At 38.2% G+C, this 22,719-nt stretch overlaps 1 protein-coding gene across 2 annotated transcripts; it reads right to left on the minus strand.

Moving 5' to 3' along the window:
* Positions 1-48: 48 nt before the first annotated feature.
* On the minus strand, positions 49-22,528 carry RB195_004190 (uncharacterized protein; the record flags this gene model as incomplete). 2 transcript variants are annotated; one of them, XM_064180364.1, is made up of 58 exons in its annotated part: positions 49-166; positions 255-445; positions 506-608; positions 949-1,023; positions 1,241-1,365; positions 1,438-1,522; positions 1,609-1,714; positions 2,135-2,267; positions 4,640-4,759; positions 6,297-6,349; positions 6,483-6,579; positions 6,640-6,723; positions 6,816-6,906; positions 6,973-7,068; positions 7,352-7,465; positions 7,571-7,661; positions 7,732-7,873; positions 8,344-8,445; positions 8,525-8,672; positions 8,767-8,856; positions 8,924-9,024; positions 10,601-10,871; positions 10,963-11,067; positions 11,730-11,849; positions 11,940-12,054; positions 12,108-12,217; positions 12,282-12,386; positions 12,452-12,590; positions 12,685-12,820; positions 13,389-13,557; positions 13,655-13,771; positions 14,026-14,117; positions 14,174-14,277; positions 14,338-14,473; positions 14,530-14,657; positions 15,926-16,007; positions 16,161-16,293; positions 16,533-16,635; positions 16,718-16,852; positions 16,920-17,013; positions 17,472-17,624; positions 17,901-18,067; positions 18,129-18,282; positions 18,335-18,419; positions 18,660-18,830; positions 18,939-19,085; positions 19,143-19,242; positions 19,297-19,412; positions 19,476-19,632; positions 19,724-19,808; positions 20,194-20,268; positions 20,346-20,505; positions 20,582-20,769; positions 20,853-20,972; positions 21,539-21,679; positions 21,773-21,919; positions 22,079-22,242; positions 22,402-22,528. In XM_064180364.1, the coding sequence occupies 58 exons, from the start codon at positions 22,526-22,528 to the stop codon at positions 49-51; spliced, it is 7,116 nt and encodes a 2,371-aa protein (XP_064033200.1). The 2 variants fall into 2 exon arrangements, with proteins under 2 accessions (XP_064033200.1, XP_064033201.1); XM_064180365.1 differs by lacking the exons at positions 17,472-17,624; positions 19,724-19,808; positions 20,194-20,268 and having other exon boundaries at positions 20,563-20,769.
* Positions 22,529-22,719: the final 191 nt, after the last annotated feature.

Here is a 22,719-nt window from a genome sequence, read left to right on the forward strand (position 1 = left end):
TGAACGACATAAAAATTCGTGATCAGATGTTGAGATCTTAAGTTACATTTATAATTTCATTAGTGCATATTTGTGTTTTCTGCTGACTCTTGAAACAACCACCCGTCCATCGTAGGAAAGCGATGCAAATGTCCACGGATCCGCAGCAGCCCATACACAAGAATAACTGGAAGTGAAGCTAGTACTTACACTATACGATGTAAATCACAAGAATAGGGAGTAAAGGGAAAATTTTGCAAGCATCCGTGGCTCACACTGATTCTTCATGTTCCTCTATCTTCTCCAATTGTCCATCTTCCAGTTTCTCACTTCCCTCCTCCTCTGAGGTCCCGTCTAGACCTAGATCCCCCATTTCGCTACTTGCAGAGAGAACACATGACAGGACAACGGTCGCATCACTACCAGCGGATAAAATCAGCTGGTCATGAACTGGATGAAATCGAACCTAAATGGGTGGGAGTCACTAATGCTAGCACTAGCGTAGTTAAAACAACCGAAAACTTACTTGCCAAGCCCAATGAGCATGTGGTGTGACCGTTACTAACGATACATTTGGTTTACGCCAGTCCCACAATCGCACCGCGCCATCGTCTCCGCATGAGGCCACACTAAAAAAAAAGCTTGCAGCTTCAAAAAAGAATACGGAATCCGTTCAAGCAATGCGCGAAGGAATTGTTTTCGCTTCATAAGGCCATAACTTCAAATATTAATTGGCGGAAGACGGACTCCTCGCACACCTCCCGTTGTTGTGCTCATCACTTCTAAGAAGACTTCATGAAATTTTAAAAAGGTGATCATACATTCGTGAGTGAGTGCTGGCTAAACGTCCCAAACAGGGAGCGATAACGAACAAATAAACAAAATGCACTAAGAACAAATATATAGGATTTTCATGTTGTTGTCGGATCCCGAATAAAAAATCCCGAGCTATAAGAAATTAGAACGTACACATGTTGTAGATTGGGATTGAAGTCCAAATGAAGAGCACGATGTGCATGCGCGTCCTGGATGCGGACAGATTCTCTGGAATGAAAATTTTGTAATTGGCTTCCTCAAGAAGATTTCTTGATGATTTTTACTTACTTATTATAACCAACACAAACATTTTTTCGTATGAATATTAGCGATTCAATTCTATTTATTCGAAATAGAAAAGAGCGCTGACTATTTAAAAATTGTGAAAGAAATTATAAGTAAGCAATAAATAGTGTCAATGGTGTAATTTTCATGTTGTCCTCACTCTGAGGTGCGTAGATCATGGCACATAATGTCCTTATCTACAGCCAATCCTAACAAATTTCCACCACTATGAGGGTTCCATGCCTGAGCGTGTGCATTGCCGTTCAGTGTTCGTTTAGAGTTCACCTACGAAAAAAGGACATTACTCGAGATAGATTCAGAAAACGATGGGATCATGATAGGAATGATCACTCTTGCCTTTAAATTAGAATCACAATCAAAAATTCGCACAGATGATTGGAACAGAGACGATGCCTGATCACTTTGTTGGTCCCATTCCAGGCTGATCACAAAGCAATTGTATACGGTAAACTACTTTCTATCACGTCCGATAAACAAATAAACGAACAAAGTATTAAGTGTATCCACCTCAAAGGGCACTCTTCCACGGGAGCTGAAGCAGTTTCTTTCAATACTCCTTTATCGGTATCCATTTCCCATAGGTGAATACCAAATTTCGCCGGTGAACCACGAACTAAAACGACATATGTCAGAAACAATCAGGGAAAATGAAGCCATTAGCATTTTGTGACATACAAAGTATAATAATTAGTCAGTAGAAAATGCAAATTCAAGTACATGGAGAGGAGAATGGAGGCCCATTACGGAAAGAGAGTGAGTTTGTGAAAATCATTCATCATAAAAAAAAGAATGAAACACTAGTCGCATTTGAACGAAAATACTTCCGTTGTATAGTACACTTGCATAATATCGGTATTTTTCTGAGGAAATTGTAGTGACGGACCTCCAATTTCGTAATGCGATATCTTATATTCCTAATGTGAACGAAAATTGTCTTTTTTTAAATGAAAGGCAAGAAAACGAGAAAATGAGAGGCGACAGAGAAGATAACTAAACAAAAATAAAAAGACAGTCAAATGGAAAAAATACTTACAATCGGCTGCCGCCGACGCTACAATGTCTGCGTTCGACGGTGAAGCTGCTAGTCCTCGCACTTCGCCGGCTGGATGAGGAAATGACAGCGATGAAATGCGCGAGTAGTCGCCATCCAGAGAAAGACGACATATCTGATGAAAGAAAGTCAGTGCCTTGTGTTACGCCAGACAGTGCTTTCAAACAACCAGTCAATCAATAGTATCGACAATCGAAGGGTTCATGTGATGACCCACTGTTAGCTATACATGATTAGGTAGGAAGAGGATCACCATCTGTTCAAAGGACAACAAACCTGACAGGGGCTACATACCAAAGATGTTTTTGCTTGTAGCGAACCAATATGTTAAGAAGCATCTGTGGTTTAAGGATAAAAATTAGTAATGACAAACTAGAAGATCACAACTTCAAGTGAATGCATGTGGTCTACTATTTCCTAGAAGTTATACGATTACCTGTGCAGATTTGTAACCTGGGGAAAGCTTATAAACTAAAAGACGACATTGTTTTCATTCATCAGCATTCATTACCCCGATTTCTCTCTAAGTCCATCTCTACTGAGAATAATAAAACTATAATGGAGTCCCAGCAAAGGACAGATCACCTAAGTTTTGTTGTTTCCCTATCAAAATTTGTACCGAAGCACATCTTAAACACACACTTCGGTTACAATCATGGAGTAAAACAGCACTTTTCGAAGCATTAAAGAGGGCGAGCTGTGAAGAAAAAATGCCTTGGAAGTTTAGAACAAGAGGTAGCCTTGTTTTAGTCCTAGTCCTTCACCCATAATATAATAATGAATATGCTGCTTCTGCCGGGAATACCCCGACTAAAAAGAGTAATATCTGCATATATTGTGTGCCCAATGCTCAATAGGTTCAACGCAACACTCCTTCCAGTTCAGTATCTGACAGTAGTTTATTACACGATTCGGGTAAAATGTAGTTGGGTAGTTGGGGGGGGGGGGGGGAAGTGGGCACTCATTGGCGCAGCTGTTTCTCGAAGTAAATAATTAATCAATCGCGGTCCTAAGGCCTTAGCATTAGTCTTAGAGGATTTATGACACGTAAACTAAAGTTGCTAAGAGAAAAAAGTAAACTAGAGCGTCGAGAAATATGGGCGCCTCTGAGTGCCCCTCCAACTACATTTTCCCCCACGCTTCTGGCGTCTTCCTAGCCGTAGGAATTGTTAGCGATCTTTTTACAGTCAAAGTAAAATGTGTGACAAAGATGCGAGAAGGTACACCCTCAGTGAAGACGGCCACAGTCCCGCCAGACCGATTGCGATGTAGAAATATAAGAATCAATCTTTCACTAGTGAGGCACCGTAATCCTACAATGGTTAGATGTGACACATGTTGTTGGGTGTGCGTACCCACACATCCCACAAGTAGATACGACATTATTAATTTTTTTTCTGAAATGCTTCTGATTTCCACATTTCTACGTCGCTATACATGTGAAACAAATTCTTCTTCTTTCTTAGATTTTTTTTTGCGTAAATGTTCAATGGTTCAGCGACACGACTGAGGTATTTACTTTGCGTGCATGCCTCCATTGAGTGCAGTTTTTTTTTCTTTGAATGCGCATTTTGCGTTTTCCTCTGATTCTCCGCACGATTGTAATTTCTACTTTATTCTTCGTAGATTTCCCCCTATTTTTACTGTTTTCTATGACTTCTGTTATCCTTCGTTGTCGCATATACATGAACATGGCTGTAAGTTGCTGCCTTCTTGTGGTCCCCTCCAGCACATCCAGAGTTTCGCATAATCATGTACATGGAGAACAATGGATAACAGAAGGCATAGTAAACAGTTTAAAGAGAAATTCACAAGAAAAAAAAACAAAGGAAAAAGTAGTAATTACAATGGCGCGAACAATCACACGCACCGCAAGGCAAACACATAGAAAAAGCGGCACACAGAGAAAGTATGTACTGTATTGTGACGTAGAAGTGTAAAAAAATCAGAATCAAAGAACAGTATTCCACCATGATTGCGTGAGTTTGTGGGTTCACTTACTGTGGATACGGAAAGTTGATTTCTATTTTACGGCGCTCTTCCCAGCTTGTTTTAAACAATTTTTTTTTAATTTCTCATTTTTTCCTCGTGTAATATTGTTCTTTTTAATAGTTTTGTTTCTGAGCGGCTCTAATGTTGATCTTGTCGGTGACTGGATTTTCGTTCCAATTTTTCGTGCAACTGTGCGTTTTCTTCTTGTAATACAGAGTCATTACGCAGTCATTAAAAAGGCCCAAAATTCGACTGTGAAGGATGCTAGGCGTACGCAACTACACGAGGAAAAGAATCAGAAGTCCAATCTCAACGAACTGAAACCTTAGAAATACCCTGGGAACAAAACAAAGTACAAAACTAATAGGGGAGGATTTTGGTAATACTACGTAATCCTATCCAATCAATATCCTGAAAAACTATCGAAACAAGCTTTACAATGACTGTACACTGTTTATAAGAAACACGAGAATTGTTACGAAATGTCTTTCTTACTTGATTATCCATTTTTATGTTGTGTGTTCCTATAAGCATTTGCACGATATCCTCTTCGGCTGGTACATTTGACAAATATCGAGACTCCAGATCAAGTCCAAACATCAGACATTCTCCCATCTAAGAAAAGTCGCTTTAACGTATGTTCATAGCAAAAAGAAATCGCAGTAGATTATTAGGTTTACAAGCTCTTCTTTTATACCGTTATATAACATGCATTTACAATCACAGATTTCCACGAAAATGTCCTTTTCGTTTATTTTCTTTTTGTTCAGCAGCTCCTGAGGAACACATCAATATGTTTTAGTCTTGCTATTTTTGTGTTATTGAATGAGTTACTTGTCGGCACATGTCTTCCAAAATCAGGATTTGTTCTGCAGAAGCCATTGAGTTCACGAAGAGAGAGTGCGCTTGATAGAATTTGTAAGGATTGAATGTCGTTGAACTTTAATTGTTGACCCTTGACGATCTCATTTTTTGTTCTCAATTTTCGGTCACTGCTTTTTTTCTTCGATTGATGTAATATTGACTAAACCAGTGGAGAATAGTATTGTTATTCTTATGTAGTACTACTATAGTTCTTTTATATTAAGACCGTATTGCTATTCTTCTATAAGGAAACACGTAAATTTCGCGGTTGTATCAGCCATAGTTCTTAGCTGTTAACTAGCAGAAAATTAGTTTTAATTGCAAGGCTGATGGTGCATACAACGCATTTCACTGCTCCACTGCCGTTTGAAATTATTTTGTGTTGGGTTTTTCTCAATTCTGAAATACAACAAAGGAATTCCAATCCTTTGAATAAAAACAAGTAAAAAAAAAAGACAAAAAAATTTATTATTACCTTCATAATCAACAAAACAAAACAAGAAACTTTATTGAGCGGATTAATTGTCATCAACTGTTTTACTGATAAGGCTTGTGGGTAATTTTTAACTAACAAAGGATTTGTACTTGATTGTATGCATATATAAATCTCTTGTACTACAAAAGGCACATTTTGAGCTAGCTAATATTGCTATAAACTTAAAAAGTACTATAACTACTAGAATAATAATTTGTTAGGTCTTTATGAGCAACAAATGGTTCTATTACTGCACTTTTCCCTATTATGGTAAAAAAAATCCTAATAATGAAGAGCAACATGGAAGAACGTAGATTCAACTCGTAAAGAGATCATAATAAAAAAAGTGTGCACAATTTAACAACTTGTGTTTTGCACACCTTGTCTAATATCGAGATGTCACTATTTAATAAACACCTGGGTATTTAATAAAGCTAGCTTTTTCGAACACTGGTGGGATGGATGTAAGATACGAAATTCAATACTGAAAGATTGTGTGGATATTTTGGCCATTAACAGTGAAGATTTCTCCAGCATTTAGATAAAAAGTGAAGATAAGATGAATACCTAGACCAAATTATCCCTCCTAAAGAACTCTTTTTGATGAATAACTATTTTCTACCTACCTAAAGAACATTTTCACATTCTAGTACTTTTCTATTTAGAAAATAACAACTACAATGGCAGGAAATACGAGTTGTACATTACACCCATAAACGAAAGAACAACGTTCGTGAATGTTACAAAGACTAACGAAAATGACCAAATTGAACGGCAAACTGTGGCGTCGAAAATGGAACGTAGGGAACCTACGGCAGGTGGCGGTAAATCGGTGCTGGGCGAGAGCCCCAACCAAGAGAGATCACCTGAAGGGAAAAAAAATCCTTCAAAAATCATCCCTTATTAGTCAAAGAACTTAAGAGCAAGAACTCAGCAAGAGATCTGCATCAGAGGAAATAGCTACAGAGATGGCGAGGTATTAAACACTTTACGACCCACCTGTTGTCTTCAACAACAATGCAAAGAAAAACGAGAGAAGAACTGGCGCAAAGTACTGTAGTATAACTGCACAAAAATATGAGTAGTATCGAAATATCTGGAATATTTCGTTGTAAAGTAACTCAAGAAAAGAGAAATCGAGGAGAAAACAACCAACTGTTGCTTGTAGTGCGACATTTCTAATATATCCGGTTTCGCGTTGCAACGCTTTTAATTTTGCAGCAGATAGATTCAGATGAGCCTGAAACGGCTATTTTTAGAATCAAGTATGATGAGGTAGGCTTGATTATCCAGGAATATATATATATATATATATTCAAGCCTGGCGCTTACCTGAAGATGTGGAGCCTTGAGCGCTACACGAAATACCAACGACAAAATTGGCAAATAAACTCGTAGAATTTCGAGTTGAGGCTCCGTAAGTCTTAAACAATTGAAATTATTACGTAGGAATAATGCGACACGATGTGCATTTTACCACCATACTTACAGTTTTCTTGGTCCATATACAAGCTGTTTCTTTATAGGACTAGTAAAAGACGCCAGTGTGAGAAGCGGTAACAGAAATCCTACGTGCATAGCGAATCTAAAAGAACAGACAGATAAAAAAAAAAACAAATGAGATGATGACAGTATCAACATCGACTTCTTGAACTTTTTCCTTGAACTTGAACATCTAGGTATCTGATACTAAGCACCACAAGCTTTAAATGTGAATAAAACCATAGTTTCTCAACAGAACTGCAGAAGGTTTGTTTGGCACTACTCATTTCCGGGAAGTGCACATCAGAACTTGTAAAAGTCTCGAAAAATCAGCAGAAGACTCTGAAAAGATGTTTCCTTTGAACACACAATCAATGAAAAATTACTTTTTCACTCGTGAAGAACTTTGCTGGGCATTCGTGTACATATTGGCGTATCGGAAGTTTGGAAACACTAACATTGCAGCAATAAACGAGAAGAGGACAGACATAGACACATATCTGAAAGATAAATCACTTCAGTATTCATATATTATCAATTCAAATTTAGAAAACAAGAAATATACGAAGAATGTATGATAGGATAGGATTATATGACACACTCACAAAAGTACAGGGTCTCTGTATCGCGTATAGCTATCGGTTATACCAGTCTCGGACATCAACCTTGCGATATTATCACAAAAGTGATCATAACCTAAAATTTACCTTAACATGAACAAATGAGGAAAAACTGAGGATTTCACAGTGCACTGAAACAAACTTACCGCTCAGTAATCGAATGTCGAAAAAGTTGTCAGCTTGTGTAGCAAAGATGACCGAAATAAGGAAAAAAATTGCAGCAAATACCAGAAGCACGCTTCGTTCATCCTCATTTACAACTAGCCATGACGTGAGTCGTGCAAGTACCTGGAAGCTTTTTGCTAACAGTGTGTGTCTCAGAATTGCCAATATATACAGTATACAAGTTGACCGCTTTCAAAATGTGTTATAAAACAATTTTGTAGCAAAATAAAGCTCTCGTTAGGCACTTATTTGAATTCTTTGTCCGTTCTTCTTCGAAAGTTATGTTCTCTTATCTTTCTAAACTTATATTTGCACTCTTAGACTGCCAGCAAAGATGCGTTCAACTTCATTCCTTTGAACTTAGTACTACCCCTATAAAAAAATGTTATTTCTTAAAGCCGGACTACTCGGATCTGTCATTTTGGTCAGGTCAGAGGTAGCACATTTCTAAGATAGGTAAAAAGCAGAAAGAGGCAAAAAATTACTCAACTGCTCTCAAACTTCTACTACTAGCTTGAAAATGCATAGCGTACAAACGATTGAACAAATTTAGGAAAACGATTTAGCAAAAAAAAAAATCAAGAAAAGCATACCTGCAACACAAAGGCAACCGCAATGAGCAACCATAGAATGGCCACATTCGTATCGTTGTTGTTTGGAAACATATAAACGAAAATTTCGCTTAACGTATAAACCTAAAATGTGTAGGGTGAACAATCGAGGAGAATCTTAGGAGAAAGTTTTGAAATATGAAAATGTTCTTAAGACACTTACAACGAGGCAGAGCGGTACGAAAAGTGATAGCCAATGCACGGATGAGTACATCGGAAGGTTTCTCAATTCCTCTTCTTCAACCTTGCCCACCCTTAGGCGAAGAGGAAGGGATTTTGGAACGTTAAATCCATCAGTTTCTTCTTCCTCTCTTGAATTAAATATTTACAATTACTGTAACTAACCAAAAGGAGAGGTCTAATAAAAAGCTAAAACGCTGATACGTTTGAATCGAATGAACAAACCGTTTTTTCTTTCTTGCTCGAGGATTGTCTTTGGATGGTGGCATTAGTGCACGAATGTCATCATTAGAAGGAGCAATAAAGCGAAACAACCTGCAACAGTTACATGAATTATACAGGGAACGGGCCAATAAGCAAAATAACATCAAAAACAACGAACCCTTTCACAATAAACATCTGAATAACTGACAGTCGTGTACCAAGTTTGCTCATGATGGTAAGAGCAATGAGCGAGACGACAATGTGGAACCCAAGAATTGCCTGAAATCAAGAATTTTCGTGGCAGGAAATCACTTCTCCCATCCCGAAGAAGAGGAATATAGCATAGTATTCAACCAAAAAAATAATATTCCCTTTTTAACGTAGAATTAGAGCTGAAATTCATAGGTTATCAGTTCAAAGTTAGTTTTGAACTTCATTTCAGCATAAGCGCATTCTACAAAGAACAAAAATGAAAGTGAAAGTTTTACAACACATGAAGGTTGTTGTGTTCGAAGTATATAAGACCCTACTACTTATTGACAGCTTACTGAATTCTGGAAAAGTGCGCTGGTTTGTGAAATCTCCTGAAATCTCCTAAATTTTGGATTCCTATAGATTTTTTCAGATTTACAGAGTGCTGCTTCAAAAGTCTATCCACAGCAAGAGGTAATTTAGGAGTTCTGGCAAATTTTGGAAGCTTAAAATAGATAGAATATTTATATTCAGTTCAGAAGACTTTCGAGGAACTTCGTAGAGTCATTCACCCGAGGATGTGAAAGTGATTTTAAAAAATATTCTGCAGAAATATTTCTCTCCAGCAGAATAAACTAAACTAAGAAAGTATTTTCACATAGAGTAATAATGATACAAACACGCACCATTATTATCCGTTGTGAGAGCAAAATCTACGTGGAAAAAGCGACAATTTTCTGGAAAGGAAGCTTTTACGTATTAGTTCGTTTATCGTCTTCACCACACATTCGAAATTCTAGGTGTCGAACCTTTTGCGTTTAGACAAACAAAGAAATAGAAATTTTATCACAACTGTAATGTCTCTGTAAGTTGCCTCGCAATAAAATACAAATGAAATATGCGAACATTTCGATTACAATCACACGAAGAAAAAAAAAAACAAATAGAATAAAAACAGCAAAGAAGAGAGGAATATCACACGTTTTCACCTGCAGATGAAGTTATGTGGGAAGAAAAACGAGCCAGTTTGCCTATTTCTGGGCTGGTCCGCCAGGAAGCGTTTTCAAGGTTTGTGGATAATCACATAGAAGAGGACTAATTTGGATTTAATGTTCATATTATACAATCACGGAGGACAATAAGAAAAAGAGCCCATAAAAGACCAGTTCACTAATAAGTGATCGTTCATGGCCAGCATGAAGCCAGTAAATTCGGAGTAGAACATTTGCAACACTAAATAGGGCTTCTTTAGCATCCGTCAACTCCGTAAGTTCATGCTTAATAAGTTAGATAATTTACAGGCAATAAATATGAGATGAAATCCTCTGACACTTATATAGCAACAACTATCCAAGCAACAGAATTCAAATAGTAAATGATAGTCTTCTATCACAATGTAGTGCTTAGATTGGAATTTAATGAAGGTGTCAAAAAATAACCCCAAAAAGAATCAAGAAATTTTGTGGAACAAAAAGAAGGGAACTATAAAAGCATTAGCCACATGTACCACTTTTTAAGCCTACCGTACATGAGAACCTTGAAACCATGAAATAAATGACCATTCGAAAATAAGTAGGACCAAAATGAATTATCATCTGAACAAACGCAACAAACGAGGCACAAGGTGCGTTCAATCCGTATCACTTTCTGGAACACCATTCACCTCAGTTTTGGAAACACTGTTCGTGGAACCACAATTTTTAGTTTGTAAAAATTGTCGAAGAAGTGTGGCCAACAAGGAACGTAGAGGTTGTCCTTCTGCGGTTTCTACAAGTTCGCACAGATGAAGAGGGAATTCGGAGCCCAACGCAGGAAGCAAATGAGCTGGTAGACGTAGACATTCTTGTAACAACTCGCACACGACTGGGGCGTATGCGGTACGGCGAGCATCAGATGCTGCCTCACCGTATCCACGTAACACAGCGGAAACAACGCTGAAACATAATTAAATGGACTGATAACAGAAAAAAGCAAAGATAACGCTATGAAACTTTAAAAAAAAACCAGCTCTATTTGAAAACTCACTTGAGCACTCCTTTGGCAACTTGATCTTGTACAGGTTTAGATCGGGGATCGTTCAGAAGACGCAGAAGAATAGCAAGCATGGCACGCAGAGCATGTGTTTCTTGCCTAATGAAGGAAATGTTGCATAGAGACAGAACAATAAAATATAAGTTTTAGTGAATTTTTAAGCTCTTCTGCTCTAGAAAAATCACATACTGCCAAAATTTACGCATGTTGTTTGTGTTTTTTAGGCACTGAAAGTGATTTAAACAGAAAAAAAAGGATATATTATGCCATCTACCTGTGGAGTACATTTTCTCACTTCATTACTTTCGAAGAGTTTTCCTCGGATATTAAGAATATGATAGCATAATACTTCTCGCTTAGAACACTTGGAAATGTGAACATTTTACTCCAAAGTTTAGTACTATTGCAGAATTCACAACAGTGTTACCCCAGCATATACATATATTTTTTATCACAAAAAAATCGAAGAAGGCGCAAGGAAAGAGAGCAAAAAAAAACCGGAAAAGGAACCTTTTTGGCGTAAATACATAGTAATATAATAATAGCATAATATAATATGAAAATTGCCTTCCTTCTATACTTGATCAATAATGTAATAATTTCCATAGGTGACAAATGCTTATTTATTTTATCAAAAGTGCAGCGGCTTCCTCAAGATACATCCTCATTACGAGAGACCGCCCTCTGCTACAAGAAACTTGAAAGAAAAAACCTCTTCGTATATCCGTTGCACTTCTTATAAAGTGCGTAAAGTAGTTTACCTTATCAGATTCGGCTTACTCGCACCACGCAGCCCCGCCTTCCACAACAAGGTCCTCTGGCCATTATTGTCATTAAATTGTTTCGCCAATCGCTGACTTTCTCCAAGAGCATCGCAGAGACTTAATTAAATATTAAATTAAACATTCAATTCAATTTTTCAACCAAATCTCAGCTCCAATCAACCATTCACAAAATTTACACAAATTTACCTCAGCAAAAGTGTAGGATCCATGGTATTGAACAGACCCCTGCCGACTGCATTGCCAAGATCAGGTCCATTCGCGTTCTCACTTTTCGTGGCGGGTATGCTCAGTATAATTTCATCTAGAAAGAGAAAAAATAACGAAGAACGATCTAGCGAAAAGGTAATACATTACCAGAACTCTTCTTTGCCCCAAGAACAATCGAAGTGACTGCATCCACTAACTCTGATTGTACTACACAGAAAACAATCTGCTCAGAAAATGCAGCATCAGGATGAATGGATCTAAAGCATGAAGCATGGGAAAAAATTGAAGAGAAATGCAAAAGCGCAGAATTTTGGTGGTTACCCATTTGGTCGGCCATCAATGCTGGGTACTCGATCATCAAACTCTTCGCCGGGGACACCAGTATGAGTTGCAGCGCTGAGACGATCTGGTTCCCATGTTAAAAGCCTAAAAGTACAAATATAATAATATGGTCGCTTTCGTCGCACCTAATGATGAAAAATCACACTTACGATTTAGGTAACGTGGCGGCAAAAAGACGTCGGAAAAGTTTAACGGTTCTTTGCCACATGTCATCGGTAAATCGCTCCCCGTTTAATAATATTAATGTCTCCAAACAGTTCACTGTCGAACGCGCCAGCTGTTCGTTCTCTTGAAACATATGTAATGTAACAAGAAAGAATTTTAAGGCGGATTTGTAAAAATTGGTGAAGCACGTACAAAAACTGAAAAATTGTACACTTACTCTGCTGGATACAGACTGTAAATTGCTCATAAATAGAGGGGAGGACGAGTTCGCTTAGCTGTGGAAAGTACTGTGTAAAGACATCGACGATAGCATACATAGCATGGTTACATGTTGTCATCATCCACTCTTTCTTCTAAACATGACCTTTTCTGTGCACGAACTTCAACAAGGGTTTGGTAAAAGGATTATTACTATCATTGAGTGCAACATTACTATTATACTAACACTGAATGTAGCAAATACCATGAATATCAGTTGTGAACATCTAGCAAGCATGCAGTTATTCCAAAATATGTTATAAAGTGGAAAGGAAACTAGAATGCAGGAACTACATGTTGAATGTAGAATAAGTAAATAACAGCTGGATTTAAGGGTGAATATAAGAGTCCCATGAAAATCCCCGACAAAAGGTACGGTTGGCAAGTTCAGTAAATGAGAGAAGATCGAGTAAACAAAGATTATCGCAACAGTGCACGTAACATGAAGGTCAACTAGTCTGGTAGAAAGAAAACAGAAGTAAAGCGAAAAGAAATGCAGAGAGAAATCAGAAATAAAACAAATTATAGTGTTGAAATCATGGTTTGGCTTAGGATTAAGTAAGTAAAGACTTCCAAAAACACCCGTGAAGATATCAAAGAGTGTGAAAAAAGAATGATAATGTGAGGACGCGAAAAACTAATCAAACAAAGGAAAACTCTCACATCTCCACGATGTTCATCCAGCTTAGCGTGATCGAATATCCGAAAAACTATGTTGAAAAGATCTCTCCACCATTCGGAACGGAATTCATTCCCATGGTTCTTCATAATTTCAAACATAACAGTTAGACTTCGAGTGCGAACGTCCAGTTTACACCGATTGATGATGCAGCTGAATACACATTCCCCTCATCGATACAAGAACACCACAAGTTAGAAAACAACTAGATTAACAACAAGTAGAAATACATCATGACGAAATCTTCTACCTTAGTTCGAAGAAAATTGGGAACCATCCACGAAGCCATATTCGTTGGTCACCTGACACACTCCATGATTCTTCCCAAGGCGCTTCAACAATGCGTTCCTGATTAATCGAAACGTACCTAAAGCACAGAACCAACAAACAATCCTTCAACAACATATCATATGCTTGAGATGCAATTATCATAACCGAAACGAAGATAGAAGAGAAGAAAGGGGGATATAACTGGATCAAAACTATCTGAAATCTGGTAGAAATGCGTGAACCGTTGCACTCAAAACAGACTCTTGCTAACCTCAACCAGTAAAAGTCCTACCGCACTATTTCGAGTGCAACATCTCGTTTTGACCCGACCGTAAACGAACGTACACTTACTCTCCGCAAGAACGAATTAGTCGTATAGCCTCCATGTTCATATCAGGATGATTTGTATTGCATGCAAATTCAGCCAAACATTTGAGCGCCTCCTAAAAAGTAGAATTAGGGGTGGGGAAATTGTTAAACGGGGAGTTTCAATTAAAACCTGGAAAGCATCCAAAACAGAAGCGAAGTCCTCTTTGAACTGGTACAACACTACTCTAGAGCTGGCCAAGAACGCTGCTTCAACTATATCTTTCTGCACATCACCTGAAATAAACCAAACTATAAGCATAAATCGCAGACCATATTGTAAAAGCAGCAGCAGACCTGCAGCAAGTGTCCACACTGAGAACAAGTTCTGCCATCCAGACTTTATCCTTGGTGCGTGAGCTTCAACCAGATTAGAACAACAGGCAACGACCAGTTCTCGTGTTTGAGCGGAACGATTTCTTGCCATTATAACCTTAGAACAACATACTTTCGCTGTTGTTCATCTTGTGATTACAAGAGTTAACTTACCTCAAAGGGCCGAAGAAAATCCTTCTGGAATCGGAAATTCGGCAACTCTCCTTTCTCTAGAAACTTTATCGCCAACTGTCGGAGAGCATCAACCGAGTAGTGTGCAACAATCTCACTTGCATTGCAACCTTAATTTATAAATTTTAAAGATCACATCCCATATTAGAAACAACCTAACAAAGCTTATTTTCTTGAATTTGAGATTTCAACTGGTGCATTGTTCTCCCCCCAATTTGCCTAGAACTACTAAATAGCTTTGTTTCGCTCGATGGAAAACATGACATTTTTCCTTCGACGATTGCGTGAAAAAATCGTACAGGAAGTCTTCTAGTCTTCCCTCTTTTTCTTCTTTCTTCATGTAACAAAGCTGGCCAATTGTTATCGTTAGGAATCATATTCATCGAATTTTACTCCTCTTACTAAATGCGCCAGCCCCCTAAGAAGTTCGATCGCTGACGTATATACAAGTCTTTTCATCCTCTCCTTCATTTGTCTGAGATAAGGATTGAAGAATAACGTCCTTAGCATCAGCTTGCCGGCTGAGCGTTTGATAGCATCCGCCGCCTTTTTCTTCTACTTCCATCTAAGTTTGCGAGTAAGAAGTCGAAGAGGGAGAACGGCGAAATTGAAGAGATGGAGGTGAAGCTGAACGCTCTTGATTTCCTCAACTTCATCCCACCAGAACAAAAATTTTCTTACATGTTTCGTCAAAATCAATCAGCATTCATTTCGTCTGACTAGTATGTGATGTATTTTAAAAGATCTCATGAATGAAAACAGGTTTAACTGCCGCGTTCCCCATCAATTTTTGGCTCTTCTAATATTCGGTCGCAGTTCTGTCATTAAGTTGTCAATAATAGCACCTAGTATCTTAGTTGAGATTGCATCACTCTGTTGCAATTTGATTCAGAAAAAAGAAAATTTCCCTCCTTTTTGGCCACAATATCCTTTTAGTACCCAGTCAAATGTGTTTCCGCTCTTTTTTTTCGAAAAAAAAGCATAACACAGATTTTTAAAAAGTAGGAGAAAAAGGTGACCGAATGAGCAAAAAGAATCTTGATCCGTCAAAATGTCGTACTCTGAAACTTCACGCTGCACAAATCTCACGGTAGTACACAATCAGTATCCGAGTTTGAAGAAAAAGATAAAAAAGAAAGAAATATTATACGAATTTGATGTTTTTTGAAATTTTGTTCCGAAAAATGAAAAATCAAAGCCAATTCGTTCCGAAAAAAAGACAGAAATATCGTGGATTCTAGTCCTGAAGGTGTGAATAAACAAATTCCTTCAATCGTGATCACTTCTTCATCTAACTGAATGAACTTCAAAATATTTAATAGTGAATCAAAGCAATGCATATTCAAACATTTGTTAGCATTGGAGGTAAAAAACAAACCAGCCATGTTGAAATGTTCGCCAACTACCTCCCATATACGTCTCCATTCCAGTCGAATACGTCCCATATTATAGAAAGCAACCTAAATGTACAATAGTGATACTAAAGTTCTAGTTTTAATCGTCACTGCTTAGCAGAAAAAATATACAACAATAAAGAAGTCTTTTTGGCTATTATTTACTCCAACTACAACTCTTCAACCAGGTTTTCTTTTTCCTTATGAAGCAGTAAACACCTCGACCAATTTTCCTAACAGAAACATGCGTGGTGCAGCAGGCTGATTCAGCTCTTCTTTCGATACAGCACAAAGAGCGCGAACAAAGCACACAATAGCGTCTCCCGTCAGTCGGCAAGAACCATGGAAAATCCTGAAAAGTTGGTGCAATTACGGAAGAACACGAAAGAACGGGAATCTGAATACGAGAATAAAAAGATAAATTTCACAGCAGTGGGATCAAACAACTGTACGATAAGATATATAAAAGTGTAGATATAACCACAAAAACAACAATTCTATGTATGTTTCCAGAGTTTTTTTAAACTCTTCTTTGTGAAGAACGTCTTGACGTCTTAGGCTGAATATGTCCTATTTGTAATTAATACCTACCTATCAACTGCGACAACTACAGCCTGCGAACTGGTTTCACCGAGAGCACCCTGAAGAGTGGCTAACGTTCGTTCATCCAAAGCTCCCGTGCTTTTCATCACATCTACAAATAGTTTAAAGAAGCAACTAGCTGCCGAGTAGAAGCGAACAAGAAATGATTTCTCCCTAAAGGTAGAGTCGCTTACATTGTCGACTGCTTTCCTTGTCTTCTTTAGCTCCAGCTGGTAGACCCGTTCCGATCAATTGAGCAAGTTCCAACTGACTCACGCACCTGATAACATCGAGCCAGTTGTCCTCCAGATAATCTCCATCTTCATCTCCTGTGAAGAAAAAGAAATTTAACTTAACGATTGCAAAAACAGGAGGAATAAAAGATGTGAGACGTACCTATGGCTAATAAAAGTTTGATGGCTTCGATGTTCTTCTCCTTCATTTCTCCCAAAGCATTTTTAGCAGTGAGCAGTGTAAATCTTGCTAATGCCTACATAAGAAGAAAAATCATACTAGCTATCGAAGGGAAGGAACTGCCATTTTTTACAGGGAAAAATTTATGCCATATAATGTACCCCACATTATACAAAAATACAGTCGGGTTTAATCGACCTGAGGCTTGGTGCATTTGCGGCCGCGCCCGCAGTGGTGCAGTGGAGCTAGCGGATGCGATCGAAGTGGGACCCTTACTCATCTCTGCGAAGTGATTGCAGAAAGAGATCGTCCCAGGTGACAGCAACTAGCGTCACTTCGCCGCAGACTCTTACGCAATTGCACCGGGTCTAAGGTCCTTTAGACCCGACGAAACAACAATCACTCAATTCATGAAAAAATCATATATTAATTAATTAATTAAATAAGTAAATATCATACAAATATATATATATATTTCATCAGAACCTAAGTCTTTTTTTGAAGCTTTAGATATGAAAAAAGCAGAGCTTCGACCTGAATGAAAGCATTTCGCTCCAGCCTTGATCTCAGGACACAAGCAGCACGAACTCCCAGTCGAAAACCTCGTATACAAAGGTACCACTCTTCTATGTCATCAGAAGCTTGTAAACCCACACTAAATGCAGCCAGACATGGTGTCCAACATATCTGAAAATGATTCCACTACAGAAATTCCCCTTTTCGAAATTCACGTGAACCATGCAAGTTTGAACAAACAGAAACGTATGACGTGTCACAAATACGGGAGGATTGAACCAAACAAAGAAAAAAGACATTCGTCGTTGTAACGACAAAAAAAAAGGGAATTGCAACATGGCGTAACGTTACTAAACATATATTTTTTGGTTCTGTGAAATTTTCTACGCCAAAAAATAACAACTAATATTCCTGACAAATCATGCTGGTTATCTACGGTTACATTACCTTGAACATGGGTCGAACGTGATGTTGATGTTGAGCAGATGTGAAATCGGCTGCAGCATTGCTGGCACTTTCCATGAGAGCCCGGGCTGTTTCCGACATAGCTGCCAACTCTAGTGTCGCCAACGCTCGTCGTTGTTTGTCATTTTCTCCCACATTGGCTTTAGTAGCTGGAAAAACAAACAAACTTGATGACTAATAGACAGAAATCGACACCTAAAGATCTCCTACATTTAAGAAGTTTGCTTGCGCCAGCCTTCATCTTTATCTCATTGGTGGCAATGTCATCGTAAATGGCACAAAGTACGTCTGGTGGTAAATCAGCACCGTTATTAATGCCACGGTTCATGTTTACGTACTGATCCTTGGTCATTTTGCTTTTTACCTAAAACAAGAATATTCGGCTTTTTAAGCAAAATTCAGATAATAAAAACTACCTGTGCACTGTGAAGATCTGTAGTTAGCATGATTATAGAATAAGCAAGGACGTATGCTGTGTCGGCGGATGCAAAGAGACCCAGACTGGAAAGAATGTCTGCGTATCAGTCGCAAATGCAAGAATTTGGACCAGTAAAATAAAACAGAGAGAATAGGGAGGCAGAACAGAGTTGGAAAGCAAAAATATGAGGGATTTGAGAGTTAATAGCAGAAAATAAGGATTCAACTGGGAAAAATGGATGGTGAGCTTTAGAAGTGACGAGCAAAAGAAGGTTCGATACTGCAACAACAGAAAAAAACTACTTTCGAGGCGGAACACCTTACCTTGGATTGCATTCACAGTATCTTGATGCGAACTTCTCCATGAGTCGATCAATTTTCTGGGCTTCCCCTGGTAATCGGAACTTTTCCAAAAACAACCGCAACGCCGAAACAAAGTCACGACCCGAAAAATCCATGTCATCCACGTATGCGTACATAATTTGCTTGTTGAACCTAAGAAGAAAGCATGCAAGACCGAGGAAAAGAAACTGAACAATATTAGAGAAAACTTAAACAACGACACAATTCTAAAGAAAATATAGGGGGTAACATAGAACATACTCGTCTGGATCACCAAGGAAATCTCCCACAACAGTTTTGTCGAGACGATCTTCCTTCATCAGAAATTCAGCAATTTCATTTGGTTCGGTGCCAACAAACCCGTGTTCTTGCAGAAAAGCTATTCCCTGCTTAGGTTTCCGTGAAAATCTGAAAGTGTATAAATCTAGTTGTTTTGCATAGGATAAGATTAACGGAATGCCGCACAGCATTATCCCGTGTTCCATAAGCTCTTTCTTCTGTTTAAGATGAATAAATTTATGTACAGTAGGTGAAGAAGGCAGCTCAGCGGTAGCTTCATCGTCATCTGAAAATTAAAATAAAATGACACGGGAGCTGAAAACAATCTTTGGAATGCTACCTTGTCGTCCCTGATACATTGCATCTTTGGTTGTTTCACAAACGTCAAACCAGTCCACAAGGCACTGAAGGAGATCGGTCAGGCAGCTCAACCCGAGCAATCGCATGGCCCGTTCCCTGAACCATGAAATCGAAGCAACATTATCCTAAGATAAAGCGAAAAAGAAAACTAACACCTACCGTTCCTTTTGAACTATGGGAGCAGTTTCGTTGATTGATGTTCTTGCAGTTTTGGAAACTACGTCAACTAGATTTTCAAACACATTGTGCGCAGTTAAATCACAATCGTAGTTTACATACAAATCCACCACAGATTGCGGATTGGCAAGAATTTTCCCTGAATTTGCAAGGGTTAACACTTTGGAATGTGGGCAATTCAGCGAAAGAAAGTACGAAAGAAACCGAAGTAAACTATAGCAGAAAATCACCAATTGTATGAAGGACAATCCACTTGTGTTCGAATGAGCACGAAGACGACTCAAGCATGGAAATAATTATTTCCTTGAAGAACACCTTGAAATGAAATTATAAAACGTAATACCAATTAGTACTAGAAATACCATTGGAAAATAGACTACTAGGCAAACCAAAGATGTACATGTAGGAAAGACAAAACTGAAATTGCATACTGGAACAATGCTGCAATTAAAAATCTGACAGTTGGCATTGTTTGAGGATCTAAACCAGAGCAGAATGATTTCATTCACGTTGAAGTTTTATTTTAGATTTTCATATGGCAAAAAAAAGAAAAAAAAGCAAATAAGCAACAAGTAATCATACCACTCCACTTCATAATAAACAACCTATCATTTCAGAGATTGTTACAAAGTGTGACTCTAGCTGCTCATTTCTGATAATTTGTAAAATGACTGGTAACTCGAAACAAAAAAGATATTACCTCGATCTGTAACTTCAAATGTATCTTAAATTTGTCCAATAATTGCACAAAGATAGCCAGAGACTTCTCAAAAACCTAGAAACAGTAGAAATGCTTGTCATTTTAGTAAGATCAAAATAAATCACAAAAAAAAAACATGTTGCTAGGCGAACCTTCACATTCGATGAGACTGCGTTTCGAGAAAGAGCAACACATAAGGACTTTTTGATAAGCAAAATAAATGGCTGAGCATTTTGTAGAGTTGTTGAGGAATTCTGTAATACCAACAGCAGCATCTCCAGAGCCAACATCTTCGAATTCAAATGCGTGTTTCTAAAGAGAAAAAAAATAAAAGGCAGGTATGAACAAGCATGTCCGAAGTAAGATGACCTGAGATGAGACTACTGACCGTGGATCGTTCACATCACCCTCTTCCTTCTGTGCAAGAACACATAGTGCTCTAAAGACGAGGAAAGCGTCCTTTTGTTCCACATTTGGGAAGGTGATCTGATCTTCAGCATGTGCTCCATCTGTCTCACCCCAGATGGTCGATGCTCCAGCTCCACCGCGACCACTACGGCTTTCAACGTCATCGTTCTTGAAATATTACATTTGTTGATTGAGACACACTCCAGATTTCAATGAAAAAAGACAAGTGACAAAAAAGGAGCAAAGCTCACCACTTCAAGTGTCATGCTAGCAGTTGTTGAGACAAGGTGTTCCACAACTTCATGAACAATGACGGAATCATCCTTTGTATTTCCTACTCGTTCCATGTTCGCAAAAACAGCATTAATCACCTAATAAAGAAATAAATGTAATTTCTCCACCGCACGCGAGAAAGAAAAAGAACTAGAACGTTGTTATATCATTCTTAGAAAGAATTTCGATGCAAAGAAAAAAACATTCAAACATAAGATTTTGACTTGTCAAATAATTTCATGATGAAACGTGCCACCCAATTAAGAGAGAATCGCTTGTGAAAGAACTACTGCTCCGGAATGGCACATTTATTTAGTTGAAAGAGTTTTTAGTTACTAATCAGCTATTTATTTAGCAGCCATGGATTTATTATTATTCGATTCCTCACAGTTGAAAACATATTCGACCGTATTGATTGATGACTATACAATGTGACCGCAAATTCATTGGCAAAAATCTATTAGCTTGATTTGATGAACATCTCTGTTACAACCACTCGTTCCCCCAAAATAGAAACACAGCCTTTTAATCATTATAAAACTCTCGCATCGAAAGTGATCAAAGAGATTGATGAAAACGAACGGAATAAAGCCAAATACTGAGAGATATGTGGAAAAAGTCAAAATTAAAAGAAGATGAGAAAGGTTAAATAAAAACTAGTCACCTGAGTAAGAGTTCCCTTTGCCGTTGATTGATTTATAGGACTTTTAGTGGCGAGAAATATAGTGAAACATGTTCGAACAGCAAGAAGAAGTGAGCCTTCGTGAACTTCACAGTTATTAGTGAGCACAACAGCAAGTAAAGCCTGTAAATAGCATCATGAACTGGAATCTTGCTTGGTCTACGTTGTTCAATATTCTAGATATTGTCCAGTTAAGAATATACCGCGAAAAAACACCTTAATTATTTGTAGTAACACAGCTTCATCAGTTCCCTGACCCACAAATGATGAACAAATAGCTTCTACGATACGATCAATAAGTTTACGATCAGGATTTGAAGAGTCTGCTCCACGACCAGTCAAATGACCGTATGCAATTAACTTCTGAAAAAACCTATTTAGAAATAGATCTTTCAAAAAACAAAATAAGACACTTGTAACTAAGAACAAATGTAAAAAAAAAAATCGGTCAACGCTTTCGAAACCAATCGTGTGAAACGCTAAAAACTATATGAAACTGCTAAAAACCGATACGTAACCCACTTGAAGGCAATCTAAAGCAGTAATGACGATTTTTGGGCTTCTCGATCTGCAGGCAAGTTCAAAAGGTAAGAAATAGCGATCCGCCTCTACTATCCGCTCTCTATCCGGCAGAACCACACCATTATTATTCTCACCAGCATAGGAGGCCTCTCCCTTTAGCTCCTCTGAAAACGAAAGAGGTAATCCCACTTAAAGAGGAAAAATTTTGATATTTGTCAAAAACTGTCGTTTCTGCAAGGAAATGCAAACAAATAAACAAATAATGTGCCGTTTTTCTCCTCAACAATTACATTTCCGCTTGATAAACAAGCTAAATAACTTACCCAAGACATTTTCACATGCTTTCTTAAGTTGTAAGTTCTCCTTCCTCTTTATATCACGATCGGAAAGAATCTTCTCAATAGCGCTTCTCAAAAACATCAGTCCTGTTTGTTGCAGGGCAGAGTTCATCACAATCCCCCAGACATACTAGGCCAGAACAAATCAGATTACCCTGGAAAAAGTCCACAAGTTCACTATGTAAAGCCAATCGTAAAAATATGCGAAAACCACAAAGGGAAAAAAAACAGATTTAGCGCTGGTGAGCTTCGTCGTGCGATCCGCCAAGAATGTCGATCCACGCATGCAAGTGGTCGCTCGCG

This window comes from Necator americanus, chromosome I, assembly GCF_031761385.1.
Source record: "Necator americanus strain Aroian chromosome I, whole genome shotgun sequence".
Lineage (NCBI taxonomy): Eukaryota > Metazoa > Nematoda > Chromadorea > Rhabditida > Ancylostomatidae > Necator > Necator americanus.